Source organism: Vigna angularis, chromosome 11 (genome assembly GCF_016808095.1).
Source record: "Vigna angularis cultivar LongXiaoDou No.4 chromosome 11, ASM1680809v1, whole genome shotgun sequence".
NCBI lineage: Eukaryota > Viridiplantae > Streptophyta > Magnoliopsida > Fabales > Fabaceae > Vigna > Vigna angularis.
Genome location: NC_068980.1, coordinates 20929139 through 20953716, shown reverse-complemented (window position 1 = coordinate 20953716; position 24578 = coordinate 20929139). Strand labels below are relative to the sequence as shown.

At 30.8% G+C, this 24578-nt stretch overlaps 1 protein-coding gene across 6 annotated transcripts; it reads right to left on the bottom strand.

Moving 5' to 3' along the window:
* Positions 1 to 16770: 16770 nt before the first annotated feature.
* Positions 16771 to 22634, bottom strand: LOC108318744 (SURP and G-patch domain-containing protein 1-like protein). 6 transcript variants are annotated; one of them, XM_052871319.1, is made up of 10 exons: positions 22509 to 22613; positions 22320 to 22423; positions 20944 to 21404; positions 19287 to 19413; positions 19086 to 19192; positions 18357 to 18515; positions 17962 to 18096; positions 17659 to 17832; positions 17128 to 17306; positions 16771 to 17009 (listed from the first exon to the last, which is right to left on the bottom strand). In XM_052871319.1, exons 3-10 carry the CDS (start codon positions 21344 to 21346, stop codon positions 16983 to 16985), a joined length of 1311 nt encoding a protein of 436 aa, XP_052727279.1. In that variant the 5' UTR covers positions 21347 to 21404; positions 22320 to 22423; positions 22509 to 22613; the 3' UTR covers positions 16771 to 16982. The 6 variants fall into 6 exon arrangements, with proteins under 6 accessions (XP_052727279.1, XP_017411919.2, XP_017411917.2 ...); XM_017556430.2 differs by having other exon boundaries at positions 20944 to 21388; XM_017556428.2 differs by lacking the exon at positions 22320 to 22423 and having other exon boundaries at positions 20944 to 21388; positions 22509 to 22634.
* Between the last annotated feature and the right edge of the window lie 1944 nt (positions 22635 to 24578).

The window sequence follows — 24578 nt, the reverse complement described above, 5'->3', positions numbered from 1 at the left end:
TTACACCAATTAGATCATCCATGAATAGAAAACGTACAATTTCAGTCTGTTAAGTTTTAACTGACTAAACTGATTCAACCAATATTGCATACACATATTCTACTCCTCAAAATAATTAAAATTACACATTTGATCAATAAAATATAAAAAATTAAATATATTTTAGTGTCTGAAAATTGAATTTTTTTAAAATTTTAATTTAATTTAGTTCGTTAATTTGTGAAATAAGTTGATTTAGTTTTGTTAATTTAATTTTTGAAAAATTTATTTAATGTTTTGAAATTAATATTAAAGAAAAATTTGTCAGATGATATAAATAATTCAAGTATTATTACAAAACATATTTAAAATATTAAATAAACTCAATAAAATTTGGTTAAAAAAACTAAATTTATACATTTTAAAATTAAAAGATTAATTAGAACAAAATTAAAAAAAAAACTAATTCCTATTTTAACTAAAAATTAAAAAAAATATATTTAATCCAAATATAAATAACTAAACTCACTCCACTTGACACAAATAAAAGGTAAAGAACTAAAATAACTTCTATTAACTCATAATATCTAATTAAGCTAAAATAACTTCTATTAACTCTCAGTATACAAATCCAATTAATATCTAAAATATGATTTTTTCCTTTGAAAAGAGTTGCTTAAAAGAGAGGGAATTATGCATAATTAGTTGTCTTAATTTGACTTAATTAACCTAACTCCATATTTATTATTTTTGTGAAGAGGAATCCACCTAAATCCTTAATTTGCATATGTGGTGTTGCAAGGCACTATTAAAATCTTAAAGAATATAAATGGTGAGATATTATGATTTAATTCTAATGTCAACTCCTTCATGAAAAAGACAAAATAAATGGATAAGAACAGGTTTCCCTGCGAGAGCTGGAAAGAAAGATACAACATTCATTTTAGCCTCAATTCTTTGCCCTCGTAGAAAGCAACATGGATAAGAACGAACCATTTTAAGTAAAAGATATGTATTTAGGGTTTCTTTCTAATAATATCTATGTCACACTCAAATTCATCCACCTTCCACATCCTTTCCTATTCTTATAGATTCAACTATTTAACATATTATAACTTAAATATTACTAAAATCTATTTACAATATCAGTATAATTTTCAGGTTTATAAGTAATTTTTGTTTTCTTAATACTTTGAATGTTACTTTATTAGTTTTGTAAGTGAATGAATAAATTTATCATATTTATTCTGTTTTAATAATTTCATTTATATTATTACTTATTTCTTTTATCTATAAGTATAATATATTAAACAATACAACAAATTCGATGAGAATAATTTTCAGACTCTTCTATGTTATTTTTCTAGAAAACATTTAAGATTTAAAAATTTCTACTATATGCCATTAAGTTGACAGTGAAGTATTCTTTTTCTAAATATTATAGTGTACGGTATCTTAATTCAAACTCTTTTTAATTCCTTATTCATTAATGATTTTTATATTGTATTTTTTTTTACAAAAATTATTTGACTTGGTTATTTTTATTTTTTTCTATTTTTTTTCTAAAAAAAGACAATAATAAGTATAATTTATTAAATATTTATAAAATAGAAATATACTTACATAACAAACTCCAACCCATTAGTATGATACAAAAATGTTCACATTATCACTTTTTAGAGTGTGTATTACTTCTTTCATACTTAAGTGCTTGTAAGTCAATAATGTGTTCCAATTTGTTGGGATAATGAAGAAGAAAATTGACTATACGTAGCCAATGTGCTTTGATTTTCCATGGCCGACGTGTGTTTGCTTGTGCCACTCAAACTTTCTAACTTTGGTCCCTTCCAAGACTTTGACTTTCATTTCAATTTCATCAATTTGATAAACCTACTCTGTCCTTTCTTTTCAAACAGTGAAAAAGTTATGTAAGAAAAAAATGGTGAATTTTCACATGAAAATGTTCAAGTGTCTTACTTTTACAACTTCTACAAGTTTTATCTAAATTGAAATGTGGTAATCTCTTAAATAAACTATAAACTGAAAACAAAACCTAATCACGTTTAAGTATTATACAAATTTTATTTCTTTCCTTTTGTTTTCTTTTTTGAGTAAAACACGCCATTCATTTAGGAGAAGGATGTTATAAGTATTTATGCTTATTTTAATATGCTTTAATTGTCTTAGCTGGTGTTTTAAATTTGTCTTTAAATTTAAAGATTACTTGTTTTAGACTCAAAATTAATAGAGAGGAAAAATTATAACACAGAGTTACATGCAATATTACTAAGTAGAAGGTTTGTAATTAAATTTCATGTTCGAGAATGATTATGTATCAGTGACGGATTTTTAAAAGAAATATATATATTTAGGGTGTCAATTTTTTTTTTATTTTTATAAATGTATACATATTTATAAGGATGTTGTAGTTCTCTCACTTGATACCACTACAAAATAGGAATAGACAATGTTCAATAAATAACACTTATTTAAATAGAAAAAGAAAAAAGAGTACACACATTCTTAAATATTTAAGTGTAATACATCTTTAAGTATGACATTTTATGTTTTTGGGACGAGCTTTCCTTTCTAATTTATAGGTGTTGTTATGGAGAGAGTCCATTATGCGGAAGGGTCCCTCCCAGTTGGGGCAAGTTTGCCTATAGTTTTGCATACACTACTAGCATTCTCTAGATTAGATCTCTCTTTTGGAAGGATCTTTTCTGAACTCGGGTGTTATAGTATCGTTCCACACAATGGCTTCTTCTTGGATTTCGTGTATAAGATCTAGCTCGGCTTTAAGGTTTTCTTTGTTGTGCACTTCATCAAAGTGTTATCGTTATCAAGAAGTTTCACTGAGCTCTACCAATATCATGGAGTCAATGTCATAGGCTAGTTGAAAAGGTGTTTCTCTCACTAACAATTGTGGGGTGCAGCGATAACCATATAATATTGTTGGTATCTATTCAGCCTAGAGACCTTTAGCCTTCTCTAGCTTCTTCCTTAGCTTAGTAAGGATGACTTTATTGGCAATTTTAGCCTGTCCATTAGCTTGAGGGTGTTCAACTGAGGAAAGTTTATACCTTATGTCGAGTTAGCTGAGAAATTGTTCGACATCGGCATTGATGAACTGTCGGGTGTTATTAGTGACTAGGGAATGTGGTAATTCATGTCCATAGATAATGTTCTTCCAGCAAAATTTTTGAATTTGTTGGACAGAGATAATGGTCAGTGGTTCTGCCTCCATCCATTGGATGAAATAGTATATGGTCACGATAAGGAAGTTGACCTATCCCTTTGGCAATGGAAAGGGGTTGAGTATGTCCATGTCCCATGTAACGAATGGCCAATGAGATGTTATAGTGTGTAGTTTGTCTAGGGAACCTGATGTAGTGGGTCAAATTATTGACACTCTTAGCATTTCATGATGTACTCATGAATAACCTTTCTTAACATGGGCCAATAGTACCCAACTCTTAGTATTCACATGGCCATGAATCAGTCTCTAGAGGACATGCTACATATATCGTGATGCATCTCAACAAGTACATATCGGACTTGTTCCTAAAGAGCTCCCCATTCTACACGGTATATAATGTCGTCTATTGTCGTATGTGTTTTGCTTCTGTTGGGTTGGTAGGGAGCAGGTCAACAATCAGATAACTCAAGATTAGGGTCATCTAGCTCAACAAGGTTGAGAAGATTTTGAGGACATCTTCATGATCTCAACTTGGGCTCGAAAGAGTCTGCTTGATTAAAGTCCTATGTTGTTCGGATTTCTTTGTGTTGACGAGATTAAACAGCATGTGGGCCTTATCATTTTCTTCTCTTGGCATGTGGTTGATCTTGAATTCATCAAACCGTTTTGCAAAGGTTTCTACCATGTGAAAATATATTTTTTTAAAGAAGGCTTTTTAGCTTGATAATTTCCTCTAACATGGCTCGTGACCAATTAAGAGTTGTTGTAAAATCACAACTTTTTTACTATTAGCTCATAAGCTAGTCGTAATATGAAGATCAAGGCTTTGTAATAAGTCTAATTGTTGGAGGTGTTGAAGTTAAAACAGATGACCTGCTCTAGGATGAGGTCGTTGTGTCCTTCTAAGATGATGCCTACGCCACTGCCTTTCTTGTTAGAGATCCATCAACACTAAGGGACCACCACGTGAGTTGTTCTCCTTCAGGTGAGAGTTCGGTAAGGAAATTAGTGAGGAATTGTGATTTCATTTATCTCCTATTTTTGTAGGTTAACCCAAACTCGAAAAGTTCTACTAACCATGTCGTCATGTGCACTACTAGCTCAGGTTTCTATAGGATCTGCTTGATAGAATAATTTATGCGGACACAAATGTTAAAGTTGCAGAAGTACTTGCATATTCGTTATGATGAAAAGATTAAAGTTAGGACAAGCTTTTCTATGGTTTGGTATCGCTCTTCAGTGGGTTGAAAAGTTCACTTGTGAAATATGTCGGGTATTTCCTCTTGTCTTTCTCCATGTCGAGGATATTGTAAGGTACATAGCCAATGGATGGTTTAGTTAAGGACTGCTAAAGACGGGGAGTGTTTGAACCCCCTTCTTTAGTTGTTGAAACATGGTTTCACATTCCTTGGTCTAATCATAGGTCTGAGCTCCTCTCAAGATCCTAAAAAGGAGTTTCGCCTTTTGTGTTAGTGATACGTTGTCGTTGAAGCTATCACGTTAATTAATTAAAGTAAATTCTCAATTAATTATAGTTGAAATTCTTACCACCAATCAAAGTATATTCTTAATTAGCAGAAAAAACTCATTTAATCATATGAAAGTTCCTAAATTTAATTAAAGTAAATTCTCAATCAAGCCTAAAAATCTTTGAACTCATATGATCAATATGCATGTAGATTCAAACACATTATGATGATGAAAAAATCATTACTTTTAATGTGATTGAGAGATGAAAGACAAAGAAAGAAGATAACTCAAATTAATAATCAAGAGAAACAAATACATCAATTCAACTTAACCTCATAATCCATAATGAAATTATAGTGGAATAGCCCTAGAAGCTTAGCCCTCCATGGATGAAATGAAGTACATGGTAAAATAAAATGAGAGGAGTGGTTCATGATTGCTTTCAATGGAGGAGTCTGAGAGAGTGAATGAGTTCTGATTTCTACCTAAGTCTCTTTATATAGACTTGATTGGGCTTGGACTCTGAATATTTTGTTGATAAGAACTTTTATCTTATATCATATATCTTTCAAATATTCAACAGATTTAATTAGTTTTTAAGAATATTTTCAAATTAAATTAATTATCTTTAAATATCAACTAAATTGTCTCAGAAATTTTATTTATGTTCTTAATTTTCTAAAACTGCAAAAAAGTCCTGAAATTTCCTCTAATTTTAGTTTAAAGGAATAAAATTCTAAGTTCAACTGCACAAATAAATATTAGAATATCAAACATAATTTATGTAACTAAAAATTACATTTTAAACATTTTAAATTTTCAAACCCAATAAATCCAATTGTCACAAATTCACTTTAAATCAACCATTTAAGCATAAGAATCTCATCAAAATTTTGAATTTTAAAGCATGGATGTGGGCATAAATATGCACTCATCAGCTAGGCATGGTCAAAAGTGAGCTAAAGAGACCAACCTGTCGTTCAAACTTTAGACCTCTTTTAGGTTGGTTGGGGTTCTTATGTTAGGTATGGCTTTGCATTTGTCTAGGTTGGCCTCTCTCTCTCGCTAGGTTATCATGAAGCCCAAGAACTTATCGCCACTTACAACAAAGAAACAATTTTCTAGGTTTAGCCTCTTGTTATGGTGGTGTACCTTGTCGAAGATGGCCTGTAGGTATGTTGGATAATCGGTTGAAATAATGGATTTGACGACCATATCATCCACGTAGACCTTCATTATTTTTCTCATAAGTTCAACATACACTTTGTCCATTAGGCACTTATACATCGTCTCATTGTTCTTCAAACCGAAAGGCATTACCTTGTAGTAGAAGTTGGTCCCTTCCATCATGAAGGTTGTTTTCTCTTTGTTGAGTGGGCACATTAGAATTTGATTGTATCATAAGTATGCATCCAGGATGCTTAGTAACTCGTACCCCACAGTGTTGTCTACAAGTCGGTTCATATTGGGTAATGGATATATGTCCTTTAGGCATACTTTGTTGAAGTTAGTATAATCGACAAACATACAACGTTTTTCGCTAGCTTTCTTTACCATAACGCATTACCAAGCCATGTGGAATAGTTAACTTCTTTGATGAATTTGGCTTCGAGGAGCATTGTTACCTCCTTGTTGACAATGTTTTGGCGTTCTTCTTTGAGATTTTTTTTTTCTTTGGGCCATAGGTTCGACTAGTTGAAGCATAGTTGTTAGGTGGTGACAATTGAATGCAGGGTTGATGCCTAGCATGTCAGTGGGGCTAAGAGAATATATTTGTGCTTTTTCTAAGGACTTTTACTACCCGTTTACAAACATGCTCACCCATGTTGTTGCCAACCTTGGTGATTTGGGACAACAGGGTTTCCAAGGTGCAATTTTGCATAGGTTGGTTAAACGAAGGTCAGCTATTGTTTGGAAACTCAACCCCGGTTGAGATTAAGGAGATTGTTGTTTGGGTCAACTTTAGTGATTTGAAAACATCAGTCGACATGGTTGCACTACTTCTCTAGGTATCATACTATTACATTGCAATAGGCTTTAGGCATTTGAAAGGACGTCAACAGATTAATGTACTCTTTGGTGTGAACTCGTTTTCTGATGAAAGCGAGCAAAGATTCTTGATAGGGTTGAAAGAGGTTGGTGGGAATATCCAACTTTTTGAAGGCGTACCATAATAGGACATCGACCAAGCTTCCCTGATCGATGAGCATTTTATCAACTCAATAGTTGGGGATGGTTGTCATGATGACCACCAGATAGTCTTGATCAAGGTCATCTATGTAGAAGTCCTTGTTAGAGAAGGTTATAGGAGGTAAATGTCGCAGTGGAAACCTTCTTACCGAGTTGATACTCTTTTAGTATCTCTTTTGTGTTGCTTGAGAGCTTCCTCCCCCGGCAAAACCTCCAATGATGGTGTGAACGCTTCGCCTTGCCTGATTGGGGTTGGGTTGGACAATCTGGGTCCAAATGATTAGTTGTGTGGGAGCGAATTAATGACCTTGGATAGGCTTGGGTCTTGGGATATGAAGGATCATGTTGGATCGGTCAAACTATCCTCGACCTCATCTATTGAACATGGTACTTAACGCTTCAAAGAAGTCCACCGAGTACGCAGGTAGCATATACTACTAGTCCAAAGTGAGTTCTCCCCAAGGTGGTTGGAAACAACGTGCAAAAAACATCTTTTGTCTTGAGTATGAAAACTAACTGAGATAAGATAAGACTTTAGATGGGTGGCTGAGTCAATTGTTTTGTCGTATTTACGTATGTGGATGATAATCCCCTTTGGGATGCTGGAACATGCTACTTTTGCCATGAAAGGATGAAAACTCTTTATGTTTGGCGAGCATGAATAGTCGATCCTATCTCAGAAATTCTGAAGTTGGGTGTATAACCGAGAAGTCTGACGTTCTTACCTATTTACTTGCTTGTCTGAATGTCTCATGGAATCTCGTTGACCCCGTATCTCAATGGGGTTGTGTGCTTTCACCTTCCGTGATCTCACTTTGAATGGCGGGAACATTAACGAGTTTCCCTAGGTTTGTGTTGGGTTGACCTGTTCTGGTTTCTTCGAGTTTTACACTTAGTAGATCGATCACGAATTTCACGAGTATTCGGTTAGGATGGTAGGTTACGCTTTGCTCGAGAGTTACTGGGGTCTTGAGGGCTGGAACACAAGAGGAGATCCACCTACAAAAGATTCTCTGGCATTCAAGTCAGTAAGAGTGTTTCAATCTTTATGAGTAAAAGAGAATGAGTATGAGCGTGAGAGTGAGTATTCCTTAAAGAATACCAGATGTATTTATAGGGTCTTTCGGCCTTAAGGTCCATGTTATAAAACTGGTAATGTAATATTAAATAATATCAATAAAATAAAGACAATACCCGAATAAATAATAATAATAATAATAATAATAATAATGATAATAATAATAATAATAATAATAATAATAATAATAATAGTAATAATAATAATGTGATACCTTATCGTAGATATAATCAAACTAACGAGATTTATTAAGATTCCTTTAATATGTGAATATTTACTTCAATATAATTATTTTAAATTGTTCCATGACGATGAGTCTTTAATAGGCTTCGATGGACCATATTTTTTAACACATCTATTAAAGAAGTTAGGTACAAGTCAAAAATATAAAATTTAGTAAAATTATTTAATTTCATTTATAAATTAACTTTTATTTATATATAAAAATTTAGGATTCAAAGTCCTGTGATGATACTTGAAGCTCTGCCCCTCTTATGTATAATATATATTTTTATATATTTTTTAAATCAACTATAATACATAATATACAATACACATTTATAAATAATGTAAACTTTATATGTTTATTGATCTTAATTATACTCTAATATCATAGATTTTGAAAGATTGATTAAGTGTGAAAATAAACTTTAAAATACTTAAATATAAAATTATTGGAGTTATTTAAAAGTCTCCGTTTGAGTACTTTTGTTTTAAAATAAAAATAATTGTCTTTCATAGTTAATATAAGAAAAACTTAATACGAATTTTTTTAATGGTTCATTTATTAGTAGGACATTTTTAGATTGATGCAAGAAATTTTGTTTTCTAGTGTGATTATTTTAAATAATATTAAATTTCTTTTAAAAGTCAATAGAATGGTAATATGGATATGGGACGACAACCAAAAACTAGAATTGTCTATCATTAATACAAATAAAAAAAACATGCCCATAGAAGAAAGGAAGTGACTTTATAAAAAGAACGCACACAATTTTTAAAGTCATCATATATATTCATACACATATTTTTTGATTGAAAGGTCAATACTACTTCAACATTAGTAACATTTGATAATAAAGGAAAGACTTTTTTGCAAAAAAAAGTTATAAAATATTTTTGTATTAATCATGTAGATTTTTTGCTAAAGAGTTTAATCAAACAATTAGATTGTCTACTATAAAATGTATAGTCGTTGTCTACTATGAAATGTATAGTCGTGTTAAGATTAGTTAGACCATCATGAATATGTTTGTAATTGTCTTTAACTTTTTTTTTCCTTGAACAATTTGTCTATTATTCCCTTAACTTAGGTTTTATATATATATACACTATTATGAGCTTAGATGATAAACTTATTGTATTAGACTTCTATGTATAAATCTTCTTGTGATAATAAAATAATTTACTTCAATCTTGTGTTTATTGTTTATTATAATTAAAAACCTAACCATTAGTGTTATCTTCTGGGGACAAAAAAAAAGAAGTTAAGAAGTTGAAGACATGTGACCATCAAGTTTGACATCGAAAGTTTTTGAAGGAGAATGACTTTCGATCGTGGAGAATTAAGATGGAGTTAGGTCATGAACTCAGGATGCACTTATCACATGTGTTTAGTGAAAAAGTTCTTTAAGATCTTGAAACTGAAAAAAGATGTAATAGGCGAGAAAAATAAAGTTTATAAGATGCAAGATATAAGGTTTATTAAATTAAGTAAATGTTAGTGAGATATCTTTTAGAGCTCAAGAGAAATCATTTGTTAAGATTGGTTAAGATGAAAAATTAATTTGCTCCGAGCACCCTTAATCATAGCAAGTACTTCGTAAACACATGTGTGAGATTCTCATTCAAGTTATCTTCTTGATTTTAACCTCTCCAAACTCTATGAAGTGTAGCATAATACTTATATGTTTTGTCCTTTCATAATAAATTTGATGATCAACTAACCGTATGATATTTTTCCTAAATGAAGTCATAGTCCTACATAATACTTACTCCAATCACCCATTTCAATAGTTATGTCTCCTTCACTCCCTATGTAAACATTATATATTCTATCATAATAAAATAAAATTCTCATTAATTACAAAATATATTTCTAACAAACTATAATTCCAAATAATATAAAAAAGTGAATTTTGATATCAACATTAATTCTTACATAATCCATGTCTACAAACTAGAATGTAATACTTTTATTGTGATAAAAAAAATTCGAATTGCAACTTCAAAAAATTGCATATTCTTTTCAAAGAATAATTTATGAAAAATATAACTAAAAACCATTAGTTTTTTTTAAAAAAGAAAAAAGAAAAATCAAACATAACTACCTACAATTTCAACTTCAAATATTATAAACATATAAAAAATTTCATTTGCAAACCACCGTGAGTTATGCTAGAAACGTTGATTGTATAGAGATGGCCCACAAATTATTGCATTTGGGACATTACAAACCGTTTGATAGTTTTGACGGCCATCACTTAGTCAAAGCGTGTGAGCTACCACCAAATCTGTATATTCAACTTTGATTCACTCTGAAAATTGAAAGAGTCATTGAGTGTCAATCAACTCTTTAAGAACTGTTATGGATATTTTTAAAATGATTTTGGAGACCAAATATAATATGCATTATAAAGTTTAGTCTATCTGTAAAATTAATTCTGTATAGTTTCCACATATTATTATATATATAATTTTCAATTACTAATACATTGATTTTTATTTATATTTATATTTAACATATTCTTTCATCTTAAACATGTAAATCTAGTGACATATTTACAAATGATTTATTAAGAATGTGATAATAAATCATATAACAAATTTAATATTTTACGAAAATAAATTTTTATTATTATTTTAATATAACTAATAGTTTTATACTTTAAGAATTAAAAAGAATAAAATTGTGACGAAACTAATTCTAAAACGGATATTCCATTGATGTTAACAAATTAGAGATTGAAATAATTATAAATTGTAATTTAGTATATTTTTAATTAATACACAATTTTATAATTTAGGATTTATCTTTAATTAATGTGCAGCTTTCAATGTGAGAACAGAAGATCTCCACTGCTATTAAGTATAATCTTCCAAATTAAGTATAAAAAAAAAGTGCCAAAATATGCATTTGACATTGTTCAGACACGTTGTCGACATAAGAAATAAATGAATAAACATTGAAAATTGCAAAAAGGTTATGACAGTGACAGGAAAACAGGAGAACGAAAACTGAAACCTTTGCGGTTTTGAGATGGCTGATTCAGTAAGCAGTTTTGTTAGACAGATACATTGTTTTAAGCAGTTGTCACAACTTCAACTCCAATGGCGTAACGTCCTTTTTTTATTGTAGCCTAACCGTCAAATTAATTTAAAATATAATAATATTTCACAAGCTTTTATTTTTAAATTTGGGACGAAGAAGAAGTGATTTTTTAAATTTTAAAAAATTATTTATGTTTCTTAAATTTAAAAAAGGCTATTTTAGTTCTCTAAACACTGAAAACGTTTTGAAAAGAAAAAGTTAAATTTGTAAAGACGTTTTCTTTCCTCAACTTTAAAGAAAAAACAAAAACGGGTTCATTCTAAATATTAAGGATTAAAAATATGATTAAGTTAATCATCTTCATATTTTACATTTTTTATGATAATCACTTAAACAAAACTACATAATTGTTGGAATTTATTCTAAAAATTACAAAACTATAATTTCTCATCTTTCTTATCACTTTTTATATGGATTTCTTATAAAAATTTGCAAAAAAAAAAAAACAATATTCTAAAAATATTTTTACAAAAATATATATATATATATATATATATTGTGTTACCTAATCAAAATTATATAAGTTCAATTTGGTCAAATATGTGGGATTGATAAACTACCTTGTCACCATGGGAAACTTTGTTGGTTCAGCAAATTACATCTAAATATCTAGGTTTATTTTAAATTTTCTAAATTAAGATATTTTTCTTCATTGCCAACATTAAACATTATGAACTTGAATGTGGATCACTATCCGTATTCAAGGTATTGACTATTTTCAAACAATTATCAAACTCATGTCAATCCTTTAACAAATATCAAATACAAGATGCACTTTTATAGGATAAGAAAACATGTTTCATCAACTTATCAATAAATGGAAACAGCAACAAAATAAATCTCACGCAATAAATAATTGTTATATAATATCGTAAATAAGTTAAACTTATTGCATTCACTATTTTATATGTATATATTTCTCTATCTATTTCTATCTATCTATCTCTCTGTATATATATATATATATATATATATATATAACCATTAGTAACAATAAAAAATATTATTAAATTATAAAAGATGTTACTAATATGATTTAGTAATATTATGTCAAATGTTAGATATATCCTCTGGCTCACTTATTAGCGAATTGAAACAATTCGAACTCGACTCGACCCACTACGAGTTGATGGGTTAAACGGATTGACTCACTAGCTCACTTAATTATAAGTTTTTTTTAAATAAAAAAAATTATAATTTTTTTAATTTAAATCTAAATAAATTTCCCTCTAAAATATGTTAAACTCCAAAGACAATTTAAAATAAAAAAAATATCACAAGCGTAATCCAAAAACAAGCACAAAAGGCGAACAAATAAATTTTTAATATTGATAATTTTTGTATCACTTGTCCATTTATAATATTAGAGTCTTGAATAGATAAATCTATAATATTTTCCTCTCTTAAAACATCTTTTTTTATCCTCATCTACAAATAATAAAAAAATGCTAACTAATAATATTTTAAATTAAATTAGGTGGGTTTGTGAGCCAACCCGGCTTACCACGAGTTCAACCCAGATGAACCGGGTTCTAAATGAGCCAGGTTGAAAACTAACCCACATAAAAAAATTACATTTTTTTTAAACCCAACCCGACTCAAACCTATGGTGAGCCGGGTTGACTCGCGGATTACAACTCATTTTGACGGCACTAATTACTAATAGTTTTTAGTGACATTTTTACACATTAATTGAAACATTTATAAAAAAATATTACTAATTAATGCTTCGAATAACATTTATTTTATGAAAATATAACATTTTAAAAAATGTCATTAAATCACTTTAGTAATAATTTTTTTTAGAAAGCAACATTATAAAAATTTACTAAAATTCTTAGTAACATTTATTTTAAATAGAGAGACATTTTTAAATTGTTATTAAAAAAATTTAGTAATATTCTATTTATAAAGTAACATTATAAAAATGTTTCAAGTATTAATATTTTGTATCATTTAAAAAAATGTAACCTATAAAACATGCAATGATGTTCATTAAATAATAATTTTCTAATTTAAAATTCTATAAGATTGAGGTCACACATATGAATTTGTTTAATAGGTGGAGAGCTTTCAAAGAAAAAATTATTGAAGAAAGATGTTAAAACTCCTACTTCTATGAGGTCTTTTTAACAATTCTATTATTATTTTCATATAAGTAATGTGATATAGGATTTAACATCAAACATGTAAAACATTGACAATTCAACCACAAGAAACAATGTAGAAAAGAAATTTTGGTATTAAAATATGTTTGACAATTATTGCTAAGCTTTTTCAAAGACAAATCTAATAGTATATATTAAATTTGTGAAATGTCAACGGGTTTATCAGATTGTGCTCCCCATTCAGTCCAAGATCCATCATAAAATACAACATCAAACTTTCCAAGAAGATGCAATACAAGAAAAGAGATTATAATCAAAAGTAAAGAAAAGAGAGTTCTCCTCTTTTTTAAAAAAAAATTGAATAAAATCATGAGTCTTTAGAAAAACGTGCATGCATTTTAAACTTTTAAAAGTTTATAATCATATCAGCCTAATATTTTTTTATTCCAAACTTCAAATTCAAAATATTCAAATGACTAAATTGACATGTCGAATCTAACCATGATAAATGTCAACACCTAATAAGACTTTAAGAATGAAGCTAAATTATGTCATTGGAACTATGTCAAATACTAAGTCCTTTTTTCATCATTTCAAAGTTAGGATTTGTAGATATTTTGGGTGTGGATCCGATCAGTCATACGATACAATAAAGAATCAACAGTTTTTCAAACAAGTGAATCACTTTTAATACTTTAGCTTTTTATCTTTGGTGCAACCTTCATCATTTCATTTCATTGATTTAGAAGTTTTTTACTACATAAACAGCCTCTTGCACATTTGTTTTAAAGGAAGTACCTCAAAACTTTAGTTGGAATTGAAGGTGAAGAAGCTACCTAACAAGAAACTTATCTTCTAAAACTTTGATACTTCTTTTCTTTATATCTAGAAGAATAACATTTAGGGCATCTAACTTTATTCTCAAACTCCTTTCAAAATAGAAGACAATCATTAGAATAAAGCATAAATCTAGTCCTTCATAATTAACTTACAATTTTCGTATGATAATAGCAAACAAAAGTTTTAGGAAGTAAATCTTCTAAAAAAGTTAGCAACATATAAAATTATCTTATTTATTATTATTACGTAATAACAAATAAGATTCTAAATATTTTCATGCAAATGTTCTTCCTGCAAATAATAGACTCCTTCAAAATAATTGAAAATTTTATCCAAATTGATTAGGTCAAATAAAAACGCAATTCAAGATATTTTACACACCTTTTATACGTAGTATATATTTTATCCTTGTTAATATTTTCATAAGACAAGGATTACGAAAAGGAAACCTATAATTAAAGAGTATTTCTTACAGATAAGAGTTATTACATTAAACAATATAAAACTATTTAATATTTTTTAACGATTAAAAAATATCAAACATGGTTTATTCAACAAAATCATGATGATTAAAGTTAGGAAGATCACATACTGATAAATAACCAGATTAAACTATAAAGCAAGAACAAAAGAAGTCATCTAAATAAGAAGTTCAACACCAAATGATTTCAGTGTGTCTTCATTTATAATAAGATGACAACCTTTTTCACAGCAAATATAATAACATGGAAGATCCCATGTTACTGGTTTTTATGACTTCACCTGATCATATATTAGGTGCAAAATCATAGGATGATTTTGATGCAACAAAACGGCAGAACTTGTTTGTCCTTTTGTTTATTTCCTGACTTTACAGCATGCACTTGTTTCTCACTTTGGTCTCCAATAGAATGAAGTGATTGAAGATAAGATTAGGTTTGCAGATGAAAAGCAGAATTTGGATGTCTGCAGTCATGTGTATATTATTAGTTCTGAAATTCTAGAGGTTGCATGGGAGAATAGTGTTGTATATTATGAGACCAAAGAATAAAAAAATGAAGTACTAACTATTTTATTTTATTCCAATGTATGAGGTAAGCAGCACAAACACTTTTTTTTTAGTCTCTATCCTTAACAAAAGCAAAGATTTCATAAGATCGATTCCATCTTGCTCTTTATAGCTGTAATCCATGTGGAAAAAAAATTAAAATCGATCAAAACTAAAAATTGTTGGGTGTTGGCCAGCAACATATGCATTCTGAGATAGAGGTACTCTGATGTTAAGTTCTTCCATTGAAGACGGAGAATTCGATAAATTTTGGTAAACTTATATCAAATACTGTAAGAGGATCTTCAACCCAAAGTTTTAGGGTTTTAATAATATGTTTAGATAGAAATGTTTAGACAATATCAATTGGAAAAAAAGTTATTTGACATCAATCAAAAGTTCAACAAGAAAAAACACTAATAATGTTTCTAAAAGTAACCTGAGTTATGTCGGTCTAACAATACATGGTTGACATTAACTAAACGCAATTTTGACCAATATCAATGAAGAAAAAACTTTGGTAATATCGATTGAAAAAATCTAGACAAATTATGACCCAAAATAACATCGACAAAAAACAATAATAAATTATTATTAGTATTAATATCTTTTTTACTTATACCAATTATTTTATATTTCAATGATTTTTTCTTATTCAAATATTTTATCTAAACGAGAAATTAAAATTTAATAAATTTAAATTGACTTAATCAAGTAAAAATTTGAAAAATAAAACAATATAAACAAAAAATAATTGATTTTATACTTGTGAAGAATTAGACTTATTATTTTTTTATGCAAAAAATCCATATTTTATAAACTATTGTTGATTATATTAATTGAAAATTGAATTTAATATTTAAAATAATATTGTCAGAACATGTTGGGTGGAAAATATTGCCTTGTTTTCATTCAAGGACCGGATGAAGTTGGTTAATCTGTCTGTATTAATACAATGATTTAAAAAAATGATTTTACTTGTATCTAAATATATTGAATATGAATTTTATTCTTATATCTAAGTCTGAAAGAGATTTAGGTATTAAAAGGTTTTGGTCTTGGTATGTATATCCATGTTCGAAGGATTATGGAACTGGTACAAATAATCAAGAAAATATGTTAAGAGTAAAAAGCTGATATTTTTGTTTGGAGTGAACATTATAGAATTTGAAGTGCATAATTGGACAACGATTTTCCTTGGCATGTCGGCTATAAGTTTCAGAGTTATCTGAAATCCCATTCACATTTTACAACTTTTAGAATTATTTGACAATTGAGATTCTGTCATGTCATTGGTATGACTTTACTGTGCCTAAACATCTAATATGATGGGTTTAATCATTTAATAATGATAAACAAAATTGTGAAATTTAATCATTTAAGAAAAAAAAAAATCTTTTGTCTAAATTGGAATTTGAAAAGGGGAAACTGGTTCAATCCCAAAATGCCTCTTCAGCTTCTTTCTTCTTGCTTGCAAATTGTAGTATTTACTTGATAAAACATCTTTTAATCATGACATGACAATAAAGCGAGGTTAATCACTCAAGATATAATAACACAATAATCAATAAACAAACATGATTGTATCGAAAATAACAAGAAACCATTATTTTTTGACGGGTAAAGATATGATTGTATCGAACATTAAACCCTTCCTCCTCTTTTCTCCCCAAGTCTTACAAGCACTACAACACACAATACGAAAACCCTAAATCAATTCATCCAACACAAGGAAAAGACTTGCAAATCCTTTGTCAAGTTCAGTAATAAGCTTTTCGAGGATTGTTCTGTAAAATAAAGAATTAAAACATGAAAAAAAGTTTGTCAAAGCAAAGTACCTTGATATTGACCAAGTAACTGAAACTTCAATAGAAAAAAATAAAAAAGATTCCAAGCATTATTTACCAGAGGATTGGGTCTGTAACGATAACCAAGCATCATCCGCTTCTTGTACTGCTCATATATGTCATCCTCTGAAGTCACCTCCCCTGGTTCCTGAGCACCAACCCCCAAGTTATTCTTCTTAATATTACCTGCCATGATAGGATCTGAAATACCCTTCCTGGATCCGCCCAGACCCTCACCTGGGAATTAATGATTGTTAGAACAAGAAACAACAATAACGCAAGTTTAATGTATTATCAACAATTATGTAATTTCAATCAACTCTAAAAACACTATGGTGTACTCATACAAGACAAATTTGCAGCAGATTCCTAGTATTCGTATGTTTCACATTGCACATCAAAGATAACAACGAAGGTAAGCTATTTTTAAGAAAAAATAGCTTGCCCAAACACTTCCCCCAAGAAAAAATAAATAAGGAGCTTCAAAATAAGTTCCAGCTTGAATGAGTCCAGCTTTTAAATGCCTTTAGACACAAGTCAATGGAATATAGCAAGAGCTTGAAAATGAGACTGGGAAAGCACAAAGCACCTTCTTTCCAACCCATTTTTGACAGGAGCCTGTGGCCTACATTATCAGCCTGAATCTTAGACCTCTCTACATGCTCCTTTGCAGCTTTCTGTGCTGCAGCATCATTACAACTGGCCAAGAACTTCTCAAGTTCTTCTGGAGGTATGAAATCACCCATGTGATGGCCTTTTTTGCCTGGTAACGTGTCACCCAAAACGAAAGAATCAATAGATTATTCCATTAAAAGGATAAGTGCATAAAAATAACCGTTTTAACTAAATGAATATTCTGATCAAAAAACGCCAGTAACAAATCAATTTTAACCTTGAAGAGAGGCAGGAGGGGGCATCTCATCTTTTGAATACTTAGGTTGTTTATACTTTTCTTCCCGTGCAGCTTTCTTCATGTAGAACTCCATTAGTGCCAAAGAATCAGCATTTGATGAACCACTGGGCTCTTCTGCAGCAGAAATAAACAAAGGAAATAGCAACAAGAGTAGGTTGCACACCAAGTCCATGAGAAGAGTAATAACAAATAATAGTGAATGTGTAGTTCAGATATTTTTAAGCACTTTCAGGATAAAATGAAATGCAGTGGAACAAAATCATGACTTCCATTGAACACACATTAAACTTTATCAAATTGACAAAAAAAATAGAGATCAAACAGACAGCAGCTGTGGAAACAATAAAAAGAATACACATCAAAATCGCAATTACCACTCATTCCTAGTGGAGATGTTTGAATTGAAGATCCAGAAGCTCTTGAATTGTCCGCACTTTCATATAAAGCAGATGCAGGAATTTGGTAGGATGTAAGCTGCTGAGATGATCTTTGATGACCACTAGTGGGTTTGGAAGATGAAGTACTTGTTCCCCCTGAATAAAACCACCACATGAAAAACCAAAATATACAAGAGGTAAATGAGAAAGCATATTCTACACATCAGAGAGAGATCAAAACTTATCAAATCTGCAGGCTAGTGGATGAACTAAGCAACATTACTAGGAGATATATCACATATACTGTTACCACTTCAAACATATATCATGTGTAGTTAAAACGCAAATTAGTATCAACAAAGACACCACAGAAAACAATTGCAGTTCTGAGACTTAACAGTTACCATGTAACACCCATAGAAATTTAAATCATAATCTTAAGATATCATCTCAAACATAAATATATTCATGAAGCAACTACTGAAGCACCTAAAGAACATGGTTTAAAATCATGAAAATATATTCAAATACTGTAACAATGATCATCAACCAAACAATGCAGTTTAAATGAAAATACTATAAAAATGGATGGATGAAAACTTTAAATTTAGAAAATTAAGGTTTACAATTCCTAGACTGAAAAAGCAACTAAAATTATGGAAATATACTGAAACTTAATACATTGTAAATTGGTCTAAAAATATGAAAATATACTGAAATACTAACCATTACGAGGCACCTGTGATTCCCTTGTCTGTGCAAGAGCCTTTTCTTCTTGAGCCAGCTGATATTCATAGTACTTGTATTCAGCACATCTTTCATCAAATAAAAATCTGCAAATTAAAAAATGCACCAAATATAATCATCAATTACAACACATATATAAATGATCAATAAACAAGGATTAGAAGTTGATTTCATACTTACTTGAAAGGTGTATCCCCTGGATTTTTTTGACGCGTAACATCCTCAAATTGCCTTCCATTTTTTGCCACAAAACTTGCTAGTTTGTCAGCAACTTTCTTCACTGTAGGATCACTTGGGGAAGGAGGTGCTGCATATCACTTACAAAACTGATTAATACCGAGAGCATGAACAAGGGAATGCAAATTAGTCTTGTAGCAGGCCTGCCAATACACCATTTCTTGATAGGTACTTGGGGAATAAGCTGCATTCATGAGACAAAAATATTCAAGACATTTTCTCCTCTTTGCTGCATGCCACTTTAATGAGCAAAGAAGGTATACACGGAGAGGACCTCTTCAACAATGAAACAGCAGGTATTGTAGAGGATGACTATTTTCACGTGAAGAAAAAAAGGGGGCAAACGGTGTAATTGCAACTGTATGCCAACTGGCATTTTCCTTCAACTAAATTAGCTCTGGGGGAATGTTCAGAAATGTTAAAGACTGACCAAACAATGATTTTCACCCTTCTTAGTCCTCCACTACACCTTTTGTGACCCAAAGGATGAGTACAGGTGAACAAGTCCCTATTTCAATGCTATTACACTTATGTCCCCCTTTCTTCCATATCCAAGTAAACAGAACAAGGGCCAGCTGTTTATTTATGATTTAAAAAATCGGTTTTAAAAATGTATAAAATAGTGATTTTATCTTATACAAAGTTTATGAAGTGCAAAAAATAGTATTTTCTGGTTAAAAACTATATAACCTTTTTTTGTTTTAAAACGTATTTCTAATTTCAGCTCCTTTTTGAGAAGCTACACAAAAACACTTTTCAAAATAAAGAATCAAACTTAGAATTTTGTTTTCAACAGCCTGGAAAAAAGGTTTTTTTTTTTACAAAAAGACCTGAAAAAAAATTGGTTATTACTCACATTGAGAATAGTTTGTGGAAGACACTAAATCTTAGGAAAATCTCACAGATGCAGGCAATGTTGTATTCACATCAAAGAGAAAAAGAAATATATAATTTAAAGATTGTGTTCGAAACAGTAACAAAACTGTCAACAACCAACGCTGCTTAAGCCATAGGCAAAGTCCCATAATTTATTTTGTATCTAATGCCCCCTCCCATAGACCTTGGGGCCTGACACATGAACAATGCAAATGCTGGCCCTTACCATGTGCTGAAATTGAACTTTTACTCAGAATTGGTAAGAATTGGCAAGGACTGATCTCTTGATAACTTGAGTAGAGATTCTGATACAGCAAAGACCATCAAGCCCAAAAGCTCAAAGATGCTAGGGAAAGCCTCATAAATAGTTTATGTATCTAACAGAAAGTTATGATGATATACAAAAGTTGGATACAGAAAAAAATAACAATAAATGTAGGAAAGAAAAGAAAATCAGAAGACAGGTTAGTATTTAAGATATATTTACATACGAAAATTCACATTCACAACGACATACACATAGAAGGTCTTCAGCACACATTAATGAACTAAAAAATGTAATAAGTGAATAACAAGATCTCATTGAAAAAATAGCAAGACATATAAAGGCTGGCATTATGGATCACATGCTATTTGATTATTCTGATTTTAAAACAACAATAAGTAGGAATACCAATCATGAGCCAACTATCTGCAAAAACTAGAAAGTTTAAGAAGTAATTACCAACATCAAGTTGTCTTGATGATTGGTCAATGCCATCCTGGCCTAACTTTTGTCGTTTTAGTGGTGCATCATTTGAAATATACCCAGCTTCTGTTTCTTCTTCATCTTCATCGGCACTCAATTTAACAGGGGGTGGTACCAGCTTTGACTTTTGTTTTAAACTGAAAGCTAGTTTGCCACCAGAACCACCCTGGGATGTTTTCCTAGTATCATTAACCTTCGAGTCCACAGATGTTTTGGTAATGGAGGGATTGGGCGACAAAGACCCTGAAATAACCTTAATTGGTTTAGAATTCTCTAATTTGACATTCTTCCCTTTCTCCTGCTCTTGTTGAAGTTGCTTGAACCTCTCCATGAAAGAACCATCATTGACGAATAGGCTAGGTGGCACCCCCTTATCCATTAGCTAACAGCCAAACAATGCAGTTTACAGCAACCCAGTCCACTGTTTGACAAGCAAGCTTTAAAGCCTTTTAGATGATGCAGTTGACTTTAAAATCTGACTTTTATTTTTTGTATACACATATACATGGTATAGTTTAAATACATGTTTGGTTCAATTAATTTAAGAAAATCTCTTTTTTGCAGCTTTCGATAAGAGCTTTTGACAAAAGCCATTTTTTGTCATGAAGAAGCGGTAGCCAAACATGATATAAATCTAAACATGTGAAGAATTATAATTTCGATGTCAAGCCTGATGACATTAACAATAAGCACAACCATAAATTATTCAAAAACAAGGTAAACAAGTCCATACAAGAGCAATCATTTTATCATGCATATTGTGACTATATCACATCAATCTATATATAAATCAAAAGAGGAAACCCTTCCAATGAAAAAGGGTTGTTCATAAGAAGCAGGACTTCGTAAGAAAGAAACAACATCAAACCACAAATTTTAATGTGTTCCTCAGACCGAACTGGCACGTCAGGAAGATCAGAGGAAAGAGTAAGACAAGCAAATTTCAGCTGTGTAATTCAAATGGATAGCTAAGATTAAAATTAACTAAAACATGTTCGACCGTCCATGTACAATTGTATGGCCAAGACTTATTATTCTCATCTCTTGCACGCTCACTATATATGATAGTTTCTCTCCTATATATGTTAGTTCATATTGTTTCTTAGACCTTCAGCATTTAACCAGGGGGACAAAAATAGGGGGACAGAACATATGAATCTCTATGATGATAACCTAAGTCTTGCATACAATGACCTTAAGTCTTCCATAACAGATTCAGGAAAAAATATATAGCAAACTTAAACAGGTTTTTAGGGACTATCTATCACATGTGAAAGACAAGATAACGGATTGAGATCATTATGTCGAGCGATAGATTTGATAGAAAACATTAGCAAAGATGAAAAACGCACCGAATGAAAACCCAACAACACCGTCTAACAGAATCGATTCACATGAGATGATCCCAAAAGGCAAACCCTAATTACGAGTTCGATTCCCGCACCGCCTTAAATCCCTTTAAATCGAACCACATCCATTGAAGATAAGAAAAGATTGAGAGAGAAAACCCTAGATTGGAAGCAGAAGCAAAAAAGACTGACCAAACGATGGTGCTGTGTGTTGAATTTGATGCAAATCGGAAAAGGCTGAACTTTTCGCCCCAAACGCTGTACAAACCTAGCGAAATAGATAGTTGTCTCTTGTCTCGTTTCCTTTATATATGAAAAAGTATAGAAGACCAGTGACAAAAATATTTATAAATTTTAATATAATAATAACCATTATAATATACATTATTATTTCTTTATTAATCTCTTTAAAGAATAGCTTCAAATCTAAAAAGTTAAAATAAAATATATTTTTTAAAATTAAGGTTATATTAATAAAGAAAAATGTTTCATTGCCAACTTTTTTACAACGCCATTGTTTCATTGGTTGGTTTTATTTTAAAAGGTGGAATTTGTTTAGAAGGGCAATTTTGAAAAGAATTTAGATAGAAACTTCTTTTAACGATTTTTTTTTTTCAAATTCACTCTTTTTCGCAGCTTGGTTTTCTCAACTCTCTCTCCACCATTTAAGTTTTCATCTCTCTCCATCATTGAAGCATCTATCTCTCTTCACCGTTTCGGTCTTCTTCGTTCATTGCTTTTCTTCACTCTCTGTCCACCATTGAAATGTTATTTCTCTCTCCCCTTTGAGTTTGAGTTCGACTTTTCTTACTTCGTTTCTTGGTTCATTTGGTCACTGTCGAGGATTTTGTCTTTCTCTTTACCCGTTTCCCCTTTTTTTGATGGTGTGACCGTGGGCTCGTTGGCGGTATATATCCCCCGTTCTGGAATTTTGTTGATTTTGGCGTGCATTGTCGTTGGCGGCATTTTCGTGGTTGTGTAAGTCTTTGGCTTTTGTCTCCCATTATGGTTGGCGGTATTTCTCCCAAGGTTTGGGCTTTTTCGCACACACCATTGATTCATTACCAAACTTCACATTACAAGTTGTGGAAACCATCAACCATGCCCAACAAGGGTCCTTCATTCATAAAATCTTAAAAACACACTCATAATAAACAAAAAAACAATCATGGGGAGCGCGGTTGCCACACTTGGGTAGCACAGATCAACTTTCAGTACAAAACTACAAATTTAACCTAGTAATCGATTACAGCCTTTCTGTAAGCGATTACAAGTGCATGTCTCCAGTGTGTATGGTGCAGGACCTGGCCTGCGTTGCTAAGACCACCCAGGATGGGTCTTCCCTACACAGAAGACTTACCAAACTTCAAACTACAAGTTGTGGAAACCATCAACCATGACCAACAAGGGTCCTCCATTGACAATATCTTAAAAAGACACTAATAACAAACATAAAAAATCATGGGGAGCGCAATTGCCACATTTGGGTAGCACAGATCAACTTTCAGTACAAAACTGTAATTTTAACCTGATAATCGATTACAGCCTCTCTGTAAGCGATTACAAGTGCATGTGTCCAGTGTGTATGGTGCAGGAACATGTTAGGTCATTGAATTGTTGAGAAAAAATGTCATTTAGGTGTTTTCATGTAAGTTAGATGAGCTCCATAAGCATTTTTGTCCAATTTCTGCCTTGGTAATCGATTACAATACCCCTATAATCGATTACCAGAGAAAAAATGGTCATTTGTACAGAAACTTCAATTGTACTCCCCACTTGCATGAACAACACTCCCCAGCTCTGTTTTTCTGACCTTTGCTACTTGTTTTGTTCTTAACTTTCTCCACCGAACTCCAAATGACTTGATTCTTGTTTTGTTGGAATCTAGACTCAAAGAGCTTTGAAATAGGTGTCAAGTGCATCAAAAAAATTTACCCCACTCAATTGTGGATAAAATAGTTCATATAGGTGTTTAAACCAAGGTAGGTGAAGTACATATAAGTGTTTAGCTTGTGCTAGTAGAATCACATCACACCTTAATTATACTACTATTTTACCTTGAATTACGGACATTTTATAAAGAAATAAAATAAATTAGAATAATATAAGAAACATGAGACAATAACGTGAAAGTAAACTCATTTAGGAAGCTTAGAAAAACGTTATTTTTGGGAAATTAACTGCATCTACTAAAGTAGTCTAAAAATTATGAGTTAGTAATCATTTGAAAGATCTTTGAGTCTAAATTCCAACAAAACAAGA

Bases quoted from the DNA above. Each gene is read 5' to 3' on its own strand.
- LOC108318744 (XM_017556428.2), bottom strand. From the start codon at position 21,346: ATGGATAAGGGGGTGCCACCTAGCCTATTCGTCAATGATGGTTCTTTC. The intron at 19,414-20,943 runs GTAATTACTTCT...AGTGATATGCAG, and splicing joins ATCAAGACAACTTGATGTTG to CACCTCCTTCCCCAAGTGAT. The intron at 17,010-17,127 runs GTAAATAATGCT...TTTATTTTACAG, and splicing joins GTTACAGACCCAATCCTCTG to AACAATCCTCGAAAAGCTTA.